Source organism: Paroedura picta, chromosome 15 (assembly GCF_049243985.1).
Source record: "Paroedura picta isolate Pp20150507F chromosome 15, Ppicta_v3.0, whole genome shotgun sequence".
Taxonomy (NCBI): Eukaryota; Metazoa; Chordata; class Lepidosauria; order Squamata; family Gekkonidae; genus Paroedura; species Paroedura picta.
In genome coordinates, this window is record NC_135383.1 from 16,550,626 (window position 1) to 16,566,470 (window position 15,845).

Below are 15,845 nucleotides of genomic sequence, written 5' to 3' on the forward strand. Positions count from 1 at the left end.
ATGAAGGCTTCAGCCTCCATGCCCTGCTGTTGGCCCTCCAGAAGGTCTTGATGGCCACTGTGTGGAACAGGATGCTGGACTAGATGGACCTTTGTTCTGATCCCACAGGGTTCTTCTGATGTTCTTATGAAGGGCTCAGCCTCTATGCCCTGTGGTTGGCTTTCCAAGGTGGTCACTGTGTGAGAAAGGATGCTGGATTAAATGGACCACTGATTTGATCCCGCAGGGCTCTTCCTACGTCCTTACAATCTCTTTCCTCAAACCCTGGAGGCTTTCTTTTTGCACTATTTTCTAATTTTTCCAATTCAATGTATGCCACTTTCCATATTATTCCCAGATACAAATGGCAGAAAGATGACATCGAAATGGCATAAAAGACACAAACAAATCAAGGAACAAATGAGCCAAATACAACCCACCCCCACAAGAGAATGTCGTCTCTATACCTCCCTACTAGAAGGGCTTTTCCAGCCGCAATGCAATCCCTTCAGCCACAACCAAAATCTTCATTGTAGGGGAAGAGTTAAGGAGAAACTGGCTCCAGCTGAGCCTGACAATTCTATGGGGTCCTCACATTATTCAGAGATTGTGGCATGCACACACAACTCTCTCTGCACCCCTTTCTCAGATGGCACCAAAATCACACAACCAGCTATGCAACTCTAGGCTTGGATTTCGAAAATTCTGTGTCTCTGCATGGAATATTTTTTCCCCCTTCCATTTTCCATCCTAATCTTGCATCATTAACTGCTTTGTGAACTTTCCCGGAGGGGGAAGGAGTGCCTGTGATTTACCTAATTAACCACAGAAAATATGAATTAAAAGGATGGGGAGGGGTTAATGTGTGCAGCTTTATAGAGGTAATGGAATGTATTATTTGTTTAGGCACTTCATTTATCCCTTGCCTTTCCCTCCAGTAGGACCTGACTGGCTTAGAATTTTCTCCTCTCCAGCATTTTATCTTTTTATTGTTCAGGCAAATTAACCTTCTGCTTTGGAGTCTGAGCTTTTAACTGGAATAGCCTTGGGCTCTTGCGTTGTCCGGCTGCTCTCCTCTGCTCAGGGAAGTTTTCTGGAGTGTACAAAGTGAGACTCCGCCTTCCCCAACTTCCAGGTGGTTGAATCGATGGGAAATGGTTTGAGGTTAGAAACATAGAATCATAGAGTTAGAAGGGGCCATACAGGCCATCTAGTCCAACCCCCTGCTCAATGCTGGATCAGCCTCAAGCATCCAGGAGAAATCTCTGTCCAGCTGCTGCTTAGAATCATAGAACCATAGAGTTGGAAGGGGCCAGACAGGCCATCTAGTCCAACCCCCTGCTTAATGCAGGATCAGCCCAGAGCATCCAGGATAAGTAACTGTCCAGCGGTTTCCAGTCACCTTCCCTTTCTTCTCCCCACAAGAGACAACCTGTGAGGTCGGTGAGGCTGAGAGAGCCCTGACATTACTGCTTGGTCAGAACAGCTTTATCAGTGCTGTGGCGAGGCCAGGTTCACCCAGCTGGCTGCATTTGGAGGAGGAGCAGGGAATCAAACCCAGCTCACCAGATTAGAAGTCCACACTCCTAGCCACGACACCAAGCTGGCTGGCTTGAAACCACCTAGTCTGGAACCACCTAGAAAGAACCAAAGCAGTGCATGAGGAGTCATGTGACACAGAATAGGCTCCTAGTCAAATAAACTCCACACAGTGGTAGAGACCACACGTGACTATCTTTTTAAGAAATTCATCTTGAGGTGCAAGACTGCTACATCATAAAGAGTCAGTGCGGCTTTTAACAGTGGCGGCCTCTAAGCTAGAGAGCTGGGTTTGATTTCCCACTCCTCCTTCACATGCAGCCGGCTGGGTGACCTTGGGCCAGTCTCAGTTCTCTCAGCGCTCTCTCAGCATCACCTACCTCACAGGGTATCTATCATGGGGAGAGGAAAGGGAAGGCAATTGGGAGCCGCTTTGAGGTTCCTTCGGGTAAAGAAAAGCAGCATATAAGTACCAACTCTTCTTCTTCTGTAATATCAGGGTTCTCTCAGCCTCACCTCCCTCACTGGGTGTCTGTTGTAGAGAGAGGAAAGGAAAGCGATTGTAAGTTGCCTTGAGACTCCTTCGGGTAGTGAAAAGTGGGGTACAAGAAACCAGCTCCTCTTCTTTGCTTCTAAACCACTTCCAGTCTTAGGGACGGTCTGCCCTCTCATTGGCACATGATTTTGGTGGTGTAGAACTCGTGCATAAGTGCTCCAGGAATGTGTTTACCCAACACCCTGTCAGAGACTCACTTCCCCAGCCCGGTGAATAATAATTTTATTCCTGGTTCTAATTATATTCCAGCCTTTCGTCCAGGCGAATTCCTGACTTGGAATTCCAGGTTCCCCAACTACGGCTGATGTATCCCTATTTATGAACCCAAGCTGACTCATCCTGCGAGTTCTCTTCCGGACTGGCCAACCAAATCAGGGCAACGGAGACAGGGGGCAGCTCATTAGCGTGGCGAAACCTGGGGGTCGGGACCTTTGTGGGCCGCATCCTGTGGCCATTGAGGCAACATACAGCAGTGTGGGTTTCTTTCCTCTCTGTTCAAGCATTCAGCCTGCGCCCTAGGGTTGCCAGCTTCCAGGAGGCGGCTGGAGATCTCCTGGGATTGCTGCTGATTTGCAAGCGACAGAGAGCATTTCCCCTGGAGAAACTGGTTGCTTTGGGAGGAGGACTGTATGGCTTTATACCTGCTGAGGTTCCTCCTGCTCCCAGTCCTCACCCTCCCCAGGCTCCATCCCCCCCCCAAAAAAAATCTTCAGGTATTTCCCAACCTGGATCTGGCAACCTGACTTCCTCTAAGGATATTACAGATTTTGCAGCCCCATGAAAGTTCTGTTTTCTGCCATGAGTTCAGCTTTTATTCTGGGATCAGCCCAATGACATTTGAGAAACATATTAGTGGTAAAATTGGGGCCTGTTTTTAGACTAGTGGCCTAAAAGCATCCCGACAGAAACAAAGGAATTAGAAGCACTGGCAATAAAAACGGGGTTCAAAACCTCGCTACGGCTATGCACCGCCCCCAAAAGAAACACAGAAAAGCCTCTGCTGTGTGTTCAGGGATTATCTGCCCGGTTTTTACACCATGAGATGAGGGGCATCCGTTTACGAGCTGGGATACTGAATGCCTCCATCCAACCTTGGAAGGATGCTGGGTTTGGATCAGCCCTAGCTGAAACCGGCAGAGCAAAATATTTCCCCCGGCCTTGGATACGGTGGATAGAAGTGTGTGGGTCGCTGTCAGAAGAAGACGTAAACGAGATGGGTCAGACATGGGAGGAAGCCACCTGGGGAGGGAAGGTGGCATGGGTACAGGCTGCTCTCAGCACGTCTGGGAAGTTAAGCCAGCACAGCATCATGCTTAAGAGTGGCGGCCTCTAACCGGGTTTGATTCCCCAAGTTTCTGCATGCATCCAGCTGGGCCAGTCACAGTCCTCTTAGAGCTGTTCTGGCAGAGCAGCTCTCTTAGAGTTCTCTCAGATTTCACAGGGTGTGTGTTTTGGGGAGAGGAAGGGTAAAGTGTTTATAACCAGCTTTGAGACTCCCTTGAATGGTGGAAGCAGGGGACAAAAAACTCAGCTCTTCTTCTGTGGCGGTCTCAGATGCTGGAGAACAGTAGCTCCACAGGTGCAGAGAGCCTCTTGAGCGCTGCCTGTGAATAAAGGGAAGGATCTCCTGCCGCTCACCCCCGTCTTCTGCTTGCTTTCCTAGACTGCCCCTGACGGCTGGAAGAACTCGGTCCGCCACAACTTGTCCCTGAACAAGTGCTTTGAAAAAGTCGAAAACAAGTCCGGCAGCTCCTCACGGAAAGGCTGCCTGTGGGCCCTGAATCCCGCCAAGGTCGATAAGATGCAGGAGGAGCTTCAGAAATGGAAGAGGAAGGACCCCTTGGCTGTGAGGAAAAGCATGGCTAAGCCAGGTAGGGAAGAGCACCCCCGCACATAGAATCATAGAGATGGAAGGGGCCAGACGGGCCATCTAGTCCAACCCCCTGCTTAATGCAAGATCAGCCTCAAGCATCCATACAATCATAGAGTTGGGAGGGGCCAGACAGGCCATCTAGTCCAACGCCCCGCTGAATGCAGGATCAGGCTAAATCATCCACAGAATCATAGAGTCAGAGGGAGCCATACAGGCCATCTAGTCCAACCCCCTGCTCTGTGCAGGATCAGCCTCAGGAATCCATAGAATCATAGAGTTGGAGGGGGGCCATACAAGCCAGGTGAACCTCTGAGTTAATGTAACTTGATGGAACATCATATGTTTCAGTGTGCTGACCTGGGTGGTCCCAGCTGGCCCAGCCTCATTAGATCTTGGAAGCTAAGCAGGGCCAGCCCTGGTTAGTACTTGGATGGGAGACCACTAAAGAAGTCCTGGTTTGCCATGCAGAAGTGAACCACCTATGAGCGTCTCTTGCCTGGGAAGCCCAATGGGCTTGCCATAAGTTGGGGGTGTCCTGAAGATATTTTGTCTGGGCAAACTTGTTGGCCAGGACTTTTGAGCAAAGCCAGTTTTATTTTGCATGTTTCTTCATGGCGCTGCCCTCAGAGCTAGAAGACACAAACAGAAGAGGTTCCACTTTCCCTTTTCTTCCCCTTTGGTCTTGCAGACGAGCTCGACACATTGATTGGAGGCAAGAAGGAAAAGCTGAGAGCTTCCCTGACGGGTTGCAGCCCGACTCCCCCAGTGCCTGGGCACATGCCGCTCCAGCACCCCTCTCTGTGTGAGCCACCAATTTCTGCAGCACATCCCGGACACGCTCTTCCCAGACAAGGACCGGCTCCGGTCAAGAGCCCTCTGACTAACGTTCTCCAGGGTCAACAGACTTCCTGCTACCGGACGGCGCCAGGCTTCGATTCACTCTCTCCCACCTTCGTCCAGCAGTTGCCGGACAGCCCTCAAGCGCTCCTCCCACCCGCTGACGCCCAGGGGGAGAACAGGGGGCTTTCCGGCCCAGCCCGTGAGCCCCCCTTGCCTGCTCACCCCGCTCTGGGACGTGCCGTGAAAGAGCACGCAGCCGCTCGGACTGTGCACGACCTCTTCATGCCAGGAGGCGACCTCAGCAATGACGTGGACGCCCTCAACCCTTCTCTCACCGACTTCGACTTCCAAGGTAAATTCCTGGGCAGTTTATCGGGTGCTCTGTGTCTATTGGGAAGATTTCATAGAATCATAGGGTTGGAAGGGACCTCCTGGGTCATCTAGTCCAACCCCTTGCACTGTGCAGGACACTCATATCCCTATCGCTCATCCACTGTCACCTGCCACCCCCTTGAACCTTCACAGAATCAGCCTCTCCGTCAGATGGCTCTCCAGCCTCTGTTTAAACATTTCCAAAGATGGAGAACCCACCACCTCCCGAGGAAGCCTGTTCCACTGAGAAACCGCCCTAACTGCCAGGAACTTCTTCCGGATGTTTAGATGGAATTTCTTTTGAATTAATTTAATCCCACTAGTTCTGGTCTGTCCCTCTGGGGAAAGAGAGAACAACTCTGATCCATCCTCTACAGAGCACCCTTTTAAATACTTGAAGATGGTTATCAAATCCCGTCTCCAGGCTGTTTGGAGGAAGGCAATGACCAACCACCTCTGCTTCCCACTTGAAAACCCTCCAGCAGGGGTGGCCAAACTTGGGCTCTCCGGAAGTCCTTGGACTACAATTCCCATGAGCCCCTGCCAGCACTGGTAATTGTAGTCCATGGGCATCTGGAGACCCACAGCGTGGCCACACCTATCCTAGAGGTCATAAGTCACTTCAACTCTTTGGAGTCCTCGGAGGGACGGCAGCCTGGTGAGAAGCTGCTGTCACCAGATCTAGGAAGCTAAGCTGAGTTTGCACTTGGATGAGAGACCACTCAAAAAGGCTCTGCAGAGAAAGGTGATGGCCACTCACCTCTGTTTCCTACTTGCCTTGAAAACCCAACAGAAGAGGTGGCCAAACTGTGCCTCTCCAGGTGTCCAGGGACTACAATTACCATGAGCCTGTGCCAAGCATTGTCAGGGGCCCATGGTGATATTAGTCCATGGACCTCTGGAGAGTCACAGCTTGGCCACCTCTGCCCAAAGGGATTGCCATAAATCAGCTTCTTCTTCTGTTCTGCATGTATTTGGCTCCCCCTAGTGGTCAATTTGATGTTGCACAGCAGATTTAAACTGCAGGTTTTCACACCTCATTCTCTGTCGTCCCCTTCTTCTTTTGCCCTCGATCGCTCCCAGCATTAGGCTCTTCTCCAGGGAGTCCTTCCTTCTCGTGAGGTGGCCAAAGTATTTGAGTTTCATCTTCAGGATCTGGCCTTCTAAAGAGCAGTCAGGGCTGATCTCCTCTAGGACAGCTGCAGGACATGATCCCAAATGAAACTCATGCTGGTTCAGGATCAAGAGGCAGGAGGGGTGGAGGAGAGAGAGACAAGCTGAGCGCATTGTTGAACACGTGGCTTATTTGTTATTACGGCTGCAGGAAACCTGTGGGAGGAGCTGAAAGATGACAGCCTGGCAGCAGACCCCCTCGTCCTCGTTGCCTCGCCCCTGGCATCAACTCCGTGCTTTGCTTCTCAGGGCCCGACGGACAGCAGCAGCAGCAGCTTCCACCACCACAGCATGCCTGATATGCAGCTGACCACTCTATATTCGGCTTTCATGGAATTGGACACGGGATCTCCCTCTCCCTACCTGAATAACCCTGGCTCCAAAGCCATGGCTCTGGTCTGAGACGCAAGATCGCGGCTTCTGTGCCAGGAGGGATTCAGTTCTAGCACAGAGTCAGCAGCTGCCCCCGAAATCCTTGAAGAACCGTCCGAACAAAACAAACGTCGTCCAGATACAAATACCGTTTGAAGCATTGGGAAAACACACACACACACGCAAAGGTTGGCCACTGCCCCTTAAGAGGAGAGGCGATGTTGGTCATGTAGCCATTAAACCACACGATCGTGCTGGTCTTCGGCAGAGGAATTGCAGGGAGTGACAGCAAAGGCACCCTTTCAAAGTCGCTCCTGGCATTTTCCTGAAAGTCACTAGGAATCACCTTATTTTCGCAAGGCACTGTCCAAAGTTAGTTTCACATGCAGGATGGTGCAGGACCACTCTGCAAAACCGTGAATAGCACAAAGAGGGCAAGATATTTCAAAAAAATATAGTCACAACTCCCTGGAAAAATTAATTTCAGGGGATAGCCGTGTTGGCTTGCGGTAGAACAGCTAGACTGGAGTCCAGTTGCATCTTAGAGACCGAAAGGGGTCTAAGGATCTGAGAGTCAAATCTTCCTTTGCCAGTGTGATTGAACAGGCCCACTTTTGCTTTGTAAACCTGGTTCTGCTTTGCCCACCCCCTTTTCTGGCTGGTTGCCAACTCTGGGAGGTCAGCAAAAGGGCCTCTCTGGATAACACACTGCCACCACCTGGCTGTAGTACAGGACTGCAAGCTGGGAGGACTCCTAGCTGCCCCTTTCACTCCTGAGGCCTCACCTCTGTGGCTCCTACAGCCCTAGTAAAGGAATGCCCTGGGAACAATTTTCTGCAAGGTATGCCCCTCCAGAGGAATAGCTGCTTGCCAAGCTCCCTCCCCTGACCCTGGGTCTATCCCCCTGCGCTGTGGTAGCGTTTCCAAGATGGAGCTCGATGTGGAGAGAGAGCTATGGCCAGCTTCAAATTTATAAAAGTTTATATAAGGTTCATAGGCAGATATTTAGCACAGCACAGAGTTAAGCAAGAAGAGTCAGAAGAAATTGGATGAAGCACAATACTTTTGTTCCTCCGTTAAAATGCTAACTGTTGAATGCAGCTCTGCTTAAGGATTTCCCCTGTTCTCAGTGCAGTGTCAACTCACCTGACAGCCACATGGTCCAAGATGGCTGCTCACCTCTTCTCCTAGGAGCAAGCTCCTACTTTGATGGTCAGCAGCTGAAAGAGACCACTTTCCTGTGGTTGGCAGCAGACATCCCCTCTCACAAGAGGTTCCTTTCTCCTAGGGGATTTTGGGAAGAAGAAATCTCTCCCCACCCCCTTCCAAGTGCTTATTTCCTGGCTAGACCAATTAGCATCTGAAAGGAGGTGAGCAAGTGATTAGCTGCCCCCTCCCTTCTCTCCAGGGCACAGAGGAAAAACAGCACAGAGTGAAATTTTGCCACAACCAGATATGACTTCTCAGATGAAGAGAGCTTTGACTCTTGAAAGCTTATATCCCAAAAATCTTGTAACTCCCTAAGGTGGTACTGGATTCTAGCTGAAAAAATTTAGTCACGCAGATTCCAGTTGTTTGCATCGTTCCCCCGGTTTTTCCACGTACCCAGAGTTGTTCAATAACGCCAAATGTCACCACCTGCAGAATTCCTCTTTTAATTTCCACCAATAATTCAGGAAAACGTAGAAGACAGCCATCAAGGTGCCAGAAGAAGAGGCAGACCGAACATACCAAAAAGCACCTTACGGGCAGATCAATCCCTCCTACTTGAAACATCGATGGGAGCAGAAAGTGCTAAAATATTTTAAAATGCTCTTTGAAGCCCAGAAATGTAAAACGTGAATCATTATACTTCGGGGAAGGATCCGAGCCCACAATTCTCCTCCCTCGAGGGATGGGATGTCACAGGGTGGTAACAGCCCATGGACTCCTCCTAAGGCCTGTTCATTCAAACCCAGCAGCGAGTGTATTCTCCCAGTGAATGGTGAAAAGTTTCCTTTTCGTACACAGCAAGGATACGCTTCTGTAGTAGGAATGCAACCATTCTGTTTTCTTTCACACATTAAAGGGTTCTAAGCAAGACTTCGCACCTCTTTGCTTCCAGCGGCTTTCCCCTACAATGAGTTCATTACGCAAGTTGCAGAAATGGCTTCACCCGGGCTATTTCCCTCCAAAGGCAATGCACAAATGCACATGAAAGTGCATGTCTTTACACTCAACACGCACGCCTCCTTTCTGCTTCCTCCCAGTGCAGATCCAATTCCTGGGAATCTACTGTGGCTTTATTTTTCCACCCTCTGTCCCCAAGATTTCCAGGTTAGATGAATCTCAGGAACAGCCTGCAGAGAAATTGAGCTGAGTAACAAAGCCCACGCTGATTCGCATCTGTCCCCATCCCTCTGAAGAAGTGAGCAGTGACTCACTAAGGCTTTTCCCCTACCACAGATTTGGTCCGTCTTTAAGGTGCTTTCTGGACTCTTACTCTTTTCTATATGTCTCAGCTGAGGGTGTCAGAGTGGTGAAGGGTCTCTGCTCCTCCTCCCACATTTGCACAGCGCGCTCCTGCTGACATAGAATCATAGAATTGGGACCACCAGGGTCATCTAGTCCAACCCCCTGCAGAATGCAGGAAATTCAGAACAACCTGCCTACCCACAGTGACCCCGTGCCCAGATGTTCCACATCCACCTATGGAGAATGCATGTGAAACTGGGCCCTGATTATTCTGACCTGGAATGTTTAGCAGCTAGCTGGGAATTTCACGGATAAAATCACCCATACCCACAAGTGAAACTCAGAGACAGGAGAAGGCCTCTGTGCTCTGTTCTTGGCCCTCCAGAGAAACTGGTTGGCCCCTGTGAGAGACAGGATGCTGGACTAGGTGGATCACTGCTCTGATCCAGAAGGGCTCTTCTTACGTTCTTATGAAGGCCTCGGCCTCTCTGCCCTGTTGTTGGTCTGTCAGAGAAACTGTGAGAAAATGGAGGCTCGATGGACCACTGGTCTGATCCAGCAGGCTCTTTTGATCTCTGCATTAAAACCTTCCTAACACCATCTGGAAGAAGTCCCATGTGCTCATTCCAGTGTGCCAGAACAAACAGTTACTTATTTAGATAGCTGTATAGCAGGGGTGGCCAAACTGGCAGGGGCTCATGGTAATTGTAGTCCATGGGCATCTGGAGACCCACTGTTTAGCCACCCCTGTTAAAAACCCTGCAATTCTCTCCAGTGGAAACAAAAGCAGTTTACAATGCCGTTCTCTGCATCTCCATTGTATCCCCTTAACAGCCGGTATGTAGGGTGAGGCAGAATGTTATTAGCCAAGGTCCCTCCCACAAGGAAGTTTCCCTGCCAAAGCAGGGCTTCAGGCCTGACCCAGATCCCTACTCAGGAACAAGGAGAGGGAGCTGTGATCTCAAGCAGGGGCGGGAGGGGGTGATGCTATTTCATAGGCCAGCCCTGAGACTCAGCAAGCCCCCTTTGAGGGGCCCGGCTTCTCCCCCATGCAAGCCCCACTTGATGTCTCTCGGTTTCCTTATGTGGTTCAACCTTTGCAATTGTTAATATTATCTTTGCATCAGGGTGTAATGTCACCAAGGCCCTAAGAGAACCAAGTGAGCCGATGGAACAGCAGCCGTGAAAAGGGGGTGACAGCAAAACAGGCTGACAATAAGGAGGAGAAGTAAAAGAGTTGGAGGAGAAGGAAAAGAGCTGGTTCTTATTCTCTGCTTTTCACTACGCAATGTAGTCTCAGAGTGGCTGACAATTGCCTTTCCTTCCTCTCCCCAAGACCTGTGAAGTAGGTGAGGCTGAGGGAGCTCAGAGAAAACTGACTGGCTCAAGATCACCTAGCAGGCTTCATGTGCCTCCAAGGGGCTTAGAGTTGCCTAGCCTTCTTCTCCCCACAACAGACACCCTGTGAGGTAGGTGGGCCAGAGAGAGCTCTGAGAGAACTGTGATTGACCCAAGGTTACCAAGCTGGCTGTGTGTGGAGGAGGAGTGGGGAATCACACCAGGCTTTCCAGATTAGAGGTCACTGCCCTTCACCACCACCCCAAGAGTCACCAAACTGTGGCTCTCCAGATGTTCATGGACTACAATTCCCATGAGCCCCTGGGAATTGTAGTTCCTGGACATCTGGAGAGCCACGTTCTGGCCACCCCTGCCTGGATCCCCAAGAGATGTGACAAGTTCAGACATTCCCGATTTCAAACCAAGCCCCCGACCAGTCCTGCCCACCACTGGGAAAGGGACCTCACGGACATTTATTGTGTCACAGGACATTTAAGTGTCATCTAGGATAGCGATCCCTAACCTGTGGGCCGCGGACCACATGTGGTCCTTCGACTAATTGGAGGTGGGCCCCGAAGGACGCCTTCTCCCCCCCCCCCCCGGCCCTTCACTTCATCCCCCCCAGCCCTTTACAACACACTTCAGTGTTGTGGCATGTCTGTATCTTATTTGGAAGGGATATTTAAACATTACCATAGTGATCAGAGAGCATTAGGGCAGTGGTTGAGAGTAGAGGAGTAAACTACCCCCCCCCCCGGGCGTCAGTAAAAGGCGTTGAGTGGTCCCTGGTGAGTGGTCCCCAGCATTGAGTGGTCCCCGGTGATGAAAAGGTTGGGGACCACTGATCTAGGAGAAAAATCCAAGAAGCTGCTGTGATCTCCCTCCACTCACCCAGAAAGGGGCAAACTATTGTCATTGTTTGGAGCTACAGTGACATCTAGTGGTCATGCTGAGAAAATGCAAGCCTCAAACAGCTCCCACAAGAGACCAGTTTGCTGCCTAGGCAGGTGGTGGCTGGTGTACACACCTGAAATTTCCTGATGCCTGGTCCATCAAGGTAGCTACCATCTACTCAGACTGGCAGTGGCTCTCCAGGATCTCGGGCAGGGATCTTTCACATCCCCTACCGCTGGTCCTTTTTAACTGGAGATGTCGGGGATTCAACCTGGGACATTCTATTCCTTTCTTCGCCAAGAGCATCCTCAAGTCACAGTGAAACTTGGAAGCACAGGTGTCAGCTGCCAATCAATCATCCTTGTGGGCTTTATACTTCCTCCCCTATTGCCCCTATTTTCCTCCCCTGTGGACCAACCGCTCGTCCCCCTTTTAGGTACATAGCCCCAGTGTCCAGCTATATTCATTCATTTCACACATGGTCATGGACGGCAGAGAAAGGGGTTGGTACACAGTCCTTTCTACCAAGACTTTGGATTGATCCTCGCTTGTGTTATTTTAACGTTCCTCTCACTGTGATGTTTGGAAGGGAGAAGCCGCAGGAGAGACTCATGGCTTTCCTCTCACCAGGGAAGGGAGCCAGCTCGATCCCGTGGTCATAACCTGCCGCAAATGTTGTGGGTGAGTCACAGAAGAGCAAAACCTGAAACATTTTGTTAGCGAGACACAAAATCTCCCACCCGGCCACAAACGTCGTTCGTCTTCAAGGTGCTCCTGGACTCCTGCTGTTATCTATTGCTACAGACAAGAGATACAAACACGGCTGCCCATCTTGGCCTAGGAATGCACAGCTTCTGCCAGGCACTCCAGGCCTTTAAACAAGGCTTGTTGAGGGACCATCACCGCAGGCCTGAAGCAGGCGGAAGGATGGGGAAGAACATAAGGACCCTTTGGGCATCCAGTGGCAGACTGAGGTCAGAGGACACAGCGGTCCCAAGACCCTCCAGCGCAAATCACTCACGAAAACAGGGCCCAGCACCAAAAGGAAACAGCCCCAGCAGAAGTACCATGATGCCTTGCTGGTCCTAACACCATATTCTTCTGAAAAGCCTGTTTCCAATGAGAATGCCCTGGCCAACAATGCCGTAGCTTCACGCATTCTCTTCTGGCTCCCACAGGGTTTCACCGGAGGGAAACTGTCACGGCTTTCCTGAAGTGCTCAGCTCGAGGCCCAGGAAGGAGAGGCTCAGATTGAGCAGCGTCTGTGCCGTCATCCAAGGTTCTTTCATCAGCTATTTTTAGTTATTACTCAAGAGAGATAAGTACCTCCTCCATATGGAACTTGCCTTTCTAAACACAGATAAAGCTATTCTGGGAAACCAAGGCTGCCCAGGAAGAGTTTGCCCTAGAGAGCAAAGGTCAGCATCTGGACTCCCAGGCAGGCCAATGGGGATATTATGCACCACTGGAGGAGATGGAGGAGAGTTGGTCTTTATACCTTGCTTTTCACTCCGTAAAGGAGCCTTAAAGCGACTTACAATCACCTTCCCTTCCTCTTCCCGCAACAGACACTCTGTGAGGCAGGTGGGGCTGGGACAGCTCTGGCAGGACTGCTCTGTGAGAACAGCTTGGACAGGACTGTGACTAGCCAGCTTGGTGTAGTGGTTAGGAGTGCGGACTTCTAATTCAGTGAGCTGGGTTTGATTCCCCACTCCCCCACATGCAACCAGCTGGGTGACCTTGGGCTAGCCACAGCACTGATAAAGCTGTTCTGACCAAGCAGGAATATCAGGGCTTTCTCAGCCTCACCCACCTCACAGGGCGTCTGTTGTGAGGAGAGGAATGGGAAGGTGACTGTAAGCCGCTCTGAGACTCCTTTGGGTAGAGAAAAGCAGCATATAAGAACCAACTCTTCTTCTCCTTCAGTAATATCAGGGCTCTCTCAACCTCACCCACCTCACAGGGCGTCTGTTGTGGGGAGAGGAAAGGGAAGGTGACTGTAAGCCGCTTTGAGACTCCTTTGGGTAGAGAAAAGCAGCATATAAGAACCGTCTCTTCTTCTTCTTCTAGCCCAAGGTCACCCACCTCTGCATGTGGAGGAGGAGCGGGAAATCGGACTCAGATCTCCGGGTTAGAGGCTACCACTCTTAACCACGACACCAAGCTGACTCTCAGAGGGCCACTCAGGTGGAATGCCAGGGAGAGAAAAATCACCCACTCATTTCCGGTCGAGGTTTCCCAGGGATGGCTCATTGTGCTCAGCCTGTTCGTGGAAAAGAAATAGTCGTCCGTGAAAAGCGATCTCGATATTTCCCTCCCCTCCTGCAAGGCAAGAGGCGTTTCGAGCACCTTCCCTGATTTGTATGGGAAGCGGCAGTCGGAAACCCTCTCCAAGCAAGGACAGCCTGGTTGCTGGTGTTCTGCCTCGATTCAGTCATGCCTCGCTTCCCGCAAACAATAGCTTGGTCTCTTTTGTTCGTTCCTCTTCACACTGAACTATTTCTGTTTCTCTCGCTCTCCCCAGTTCTGTCCTTGAGCTCTTCTTTTCAGAACAAGCCAATCGAGGAAAGCACAAGTCGTCTGCTGAGGAGAGGAAACAGTCATCCTCTCCCCCAAAATACATCCACCCACCACATCTTTGTGTGTTTTTCCCCTCCTGCGTTTTAATGCAGAGCTCTCCTCCTGGAGACAATATCCGGGGCGGTCTAGAATCTCGCACGGCATACAGACACTTCTTGCCAATGGTTATGTGTTATCTCAGGGCGTGGAAGAGGCTGCTGCATTTCTGCCCCCGGCTGGCCAGGGATTCTGCTTTTGGGGGGCCATCAACTTGGCATGGGAATGGGGCAGGTAGTTGTGAGTTTCCTGCATTCCGGAGGGGGTTGGACTAGATGACCCTGGAGGTCTCTTTCAGCTCTATGATTCTATGTGTTTCAGTATGCAAGCTATCAAGAAACGCAGTTCACTTGAAAAAGAAAACAAGAGGGTGCCCACAGCTGTGATGCTGCTGTTCGTGCTGTGTGGGGAAGGATGAAGCCAGCGAATGGAAGCATGGAACAGCTCACTTTCCACCTGACAAGCCTTTGGCCCAAGGAGACACACTCTGGTACCTGCGTGGGAATGCTTCAAAGATGTCAACACTTGGGACTCTTTTTCAGAAGGGACCCCTCTCCAGTCATCCATCCTGTCCCTGCTCCCCTCTACGGCCCAGGTTTTGTTTCAAAGGTGGCTCTCCCGCCTCTCGCCCCACAAGAGACGTCTCCTCCACGCCCAAAGCTGACCTGGCGCTTCCCTCAGAAGGGCCCTGCATATTGTCAGTGTTGTCTGAGGTTCAGGGGAAAGGGTGCATTACGCCATATGCGGCCTCAGTCACATCAGCCCAGGCTGCCCATTCATGGAGAGCCTCATATTTAGACTTTGGATGATTTCTCCAAAGAAGGTTACACATACAGTCTCAAAGGTATGCTGACGGGACTGAAGGAGGAGCCAGCTCATCAGACAAATTTAAACTTGTGTCCCACGGCTGAAACACGTTTTTGAATATCATGGGCCCCGCCTCACTCCAGGGTCTCGTGATCCCAGGTTTGAATTATGCACGCCACACACAGCTGGGGTCCGTCTGGTTCACCGCCAGTGGTTGGCCTCCAGAAGGCCTCTGGTTCATCCTCAGCAGCACCTCCCATCACGGAAAAGATCTGTTTGTACCCCCTTTTCACTACCTGAAGGAGTCTAAAGTGGCTCACAATCGCCTTCCCTTCCTCTCCCCAAAACAAGACACCCTGTGAGGGAGGTGAGGCTGAGAGAGCCCTGAGAGAACTGGAACTGGCCCAAGGTCACTCAGCAGGCCTCACGAGTCCCAAAGCGGCTTACAATCACCCACCCTTCCTCTCCCCACAACAGACTGTAAGGGAGGTGAGGCCGAGAGAGCCCTGAGAGAACTGGGACAGGCCCAACGTCACTCAGCAGGCCCCATGAGCTTACAATCGCCCACCCTTCCTCTCCCCACAACAGACACCCTGTGAGGGAGGTGTGGCTGAGAGAGCTCAACGAGAACCGTGATTGGCCCAAGGCCACCCAGTAGGCATCTTGTGTCTCAAGGAAGCTTAGAGTTGCCTGCTCTTCCTCTCCCCATGACAGACATCCTCTGAGGTCCATGAGGCTGAGAGAGCCCTGCAGAAAGCTGCTTCACACAGCCACATGAGTCAGTCTTCTGCCACTCATCCAGCCAGGCCACGCGTGGCTCCATGGACTAGGGCCACTCTCCAGGACCTGCCGTGCTCCCCGAGTGACACACACCACCAAGGGCCTCCCATTCGCAGAGCAGAGGGCAGGGGCTGCTGGGCTTGACCCCTCTTGTCTTTGTGCAGGTGGACAGAAACAAAGGAAGCAAGACACGGGATACATCCACAAACTGTTTGGATCATGCCAAACCTCCTTTGTGTTCATGGGCAGCTG

General features: G+C 51.2%; 1 protein-coding gene across 2 annotated transcripts in view; it reads left to right on the forward strand.

Moving 5' to 3' along the window:
* Positions 1-8,768, forward strand: part of FOXN1 (forkhead box N1) — a 47,365-nt gene extending 38,597 nt beyond the window's left edge. For both annotated transcript variants that reach the window (XM_077312171.1, XM_077312172.1), the window contains exons 7-9: positions 3,738-3,945; positions 4,636-5,139; positions 6,484-8,768. In XM_077312171.1, coding sequence (XP_077168286.1) covers positions 3,738-3,945; positions 4,636-5,139; positions 6,484-6,734 — 963 coding nt within the window. In that variant the 3' untranslated portion in view covers positions 6,735-8,768. The remainder of the gene's footprint in view (positions 1-3,737; positions 3,946-4,635; positions 5,140-6,483) is intronic.
* Positions 8,769-15,845: the final 7,077 nt, after the last annotated feature.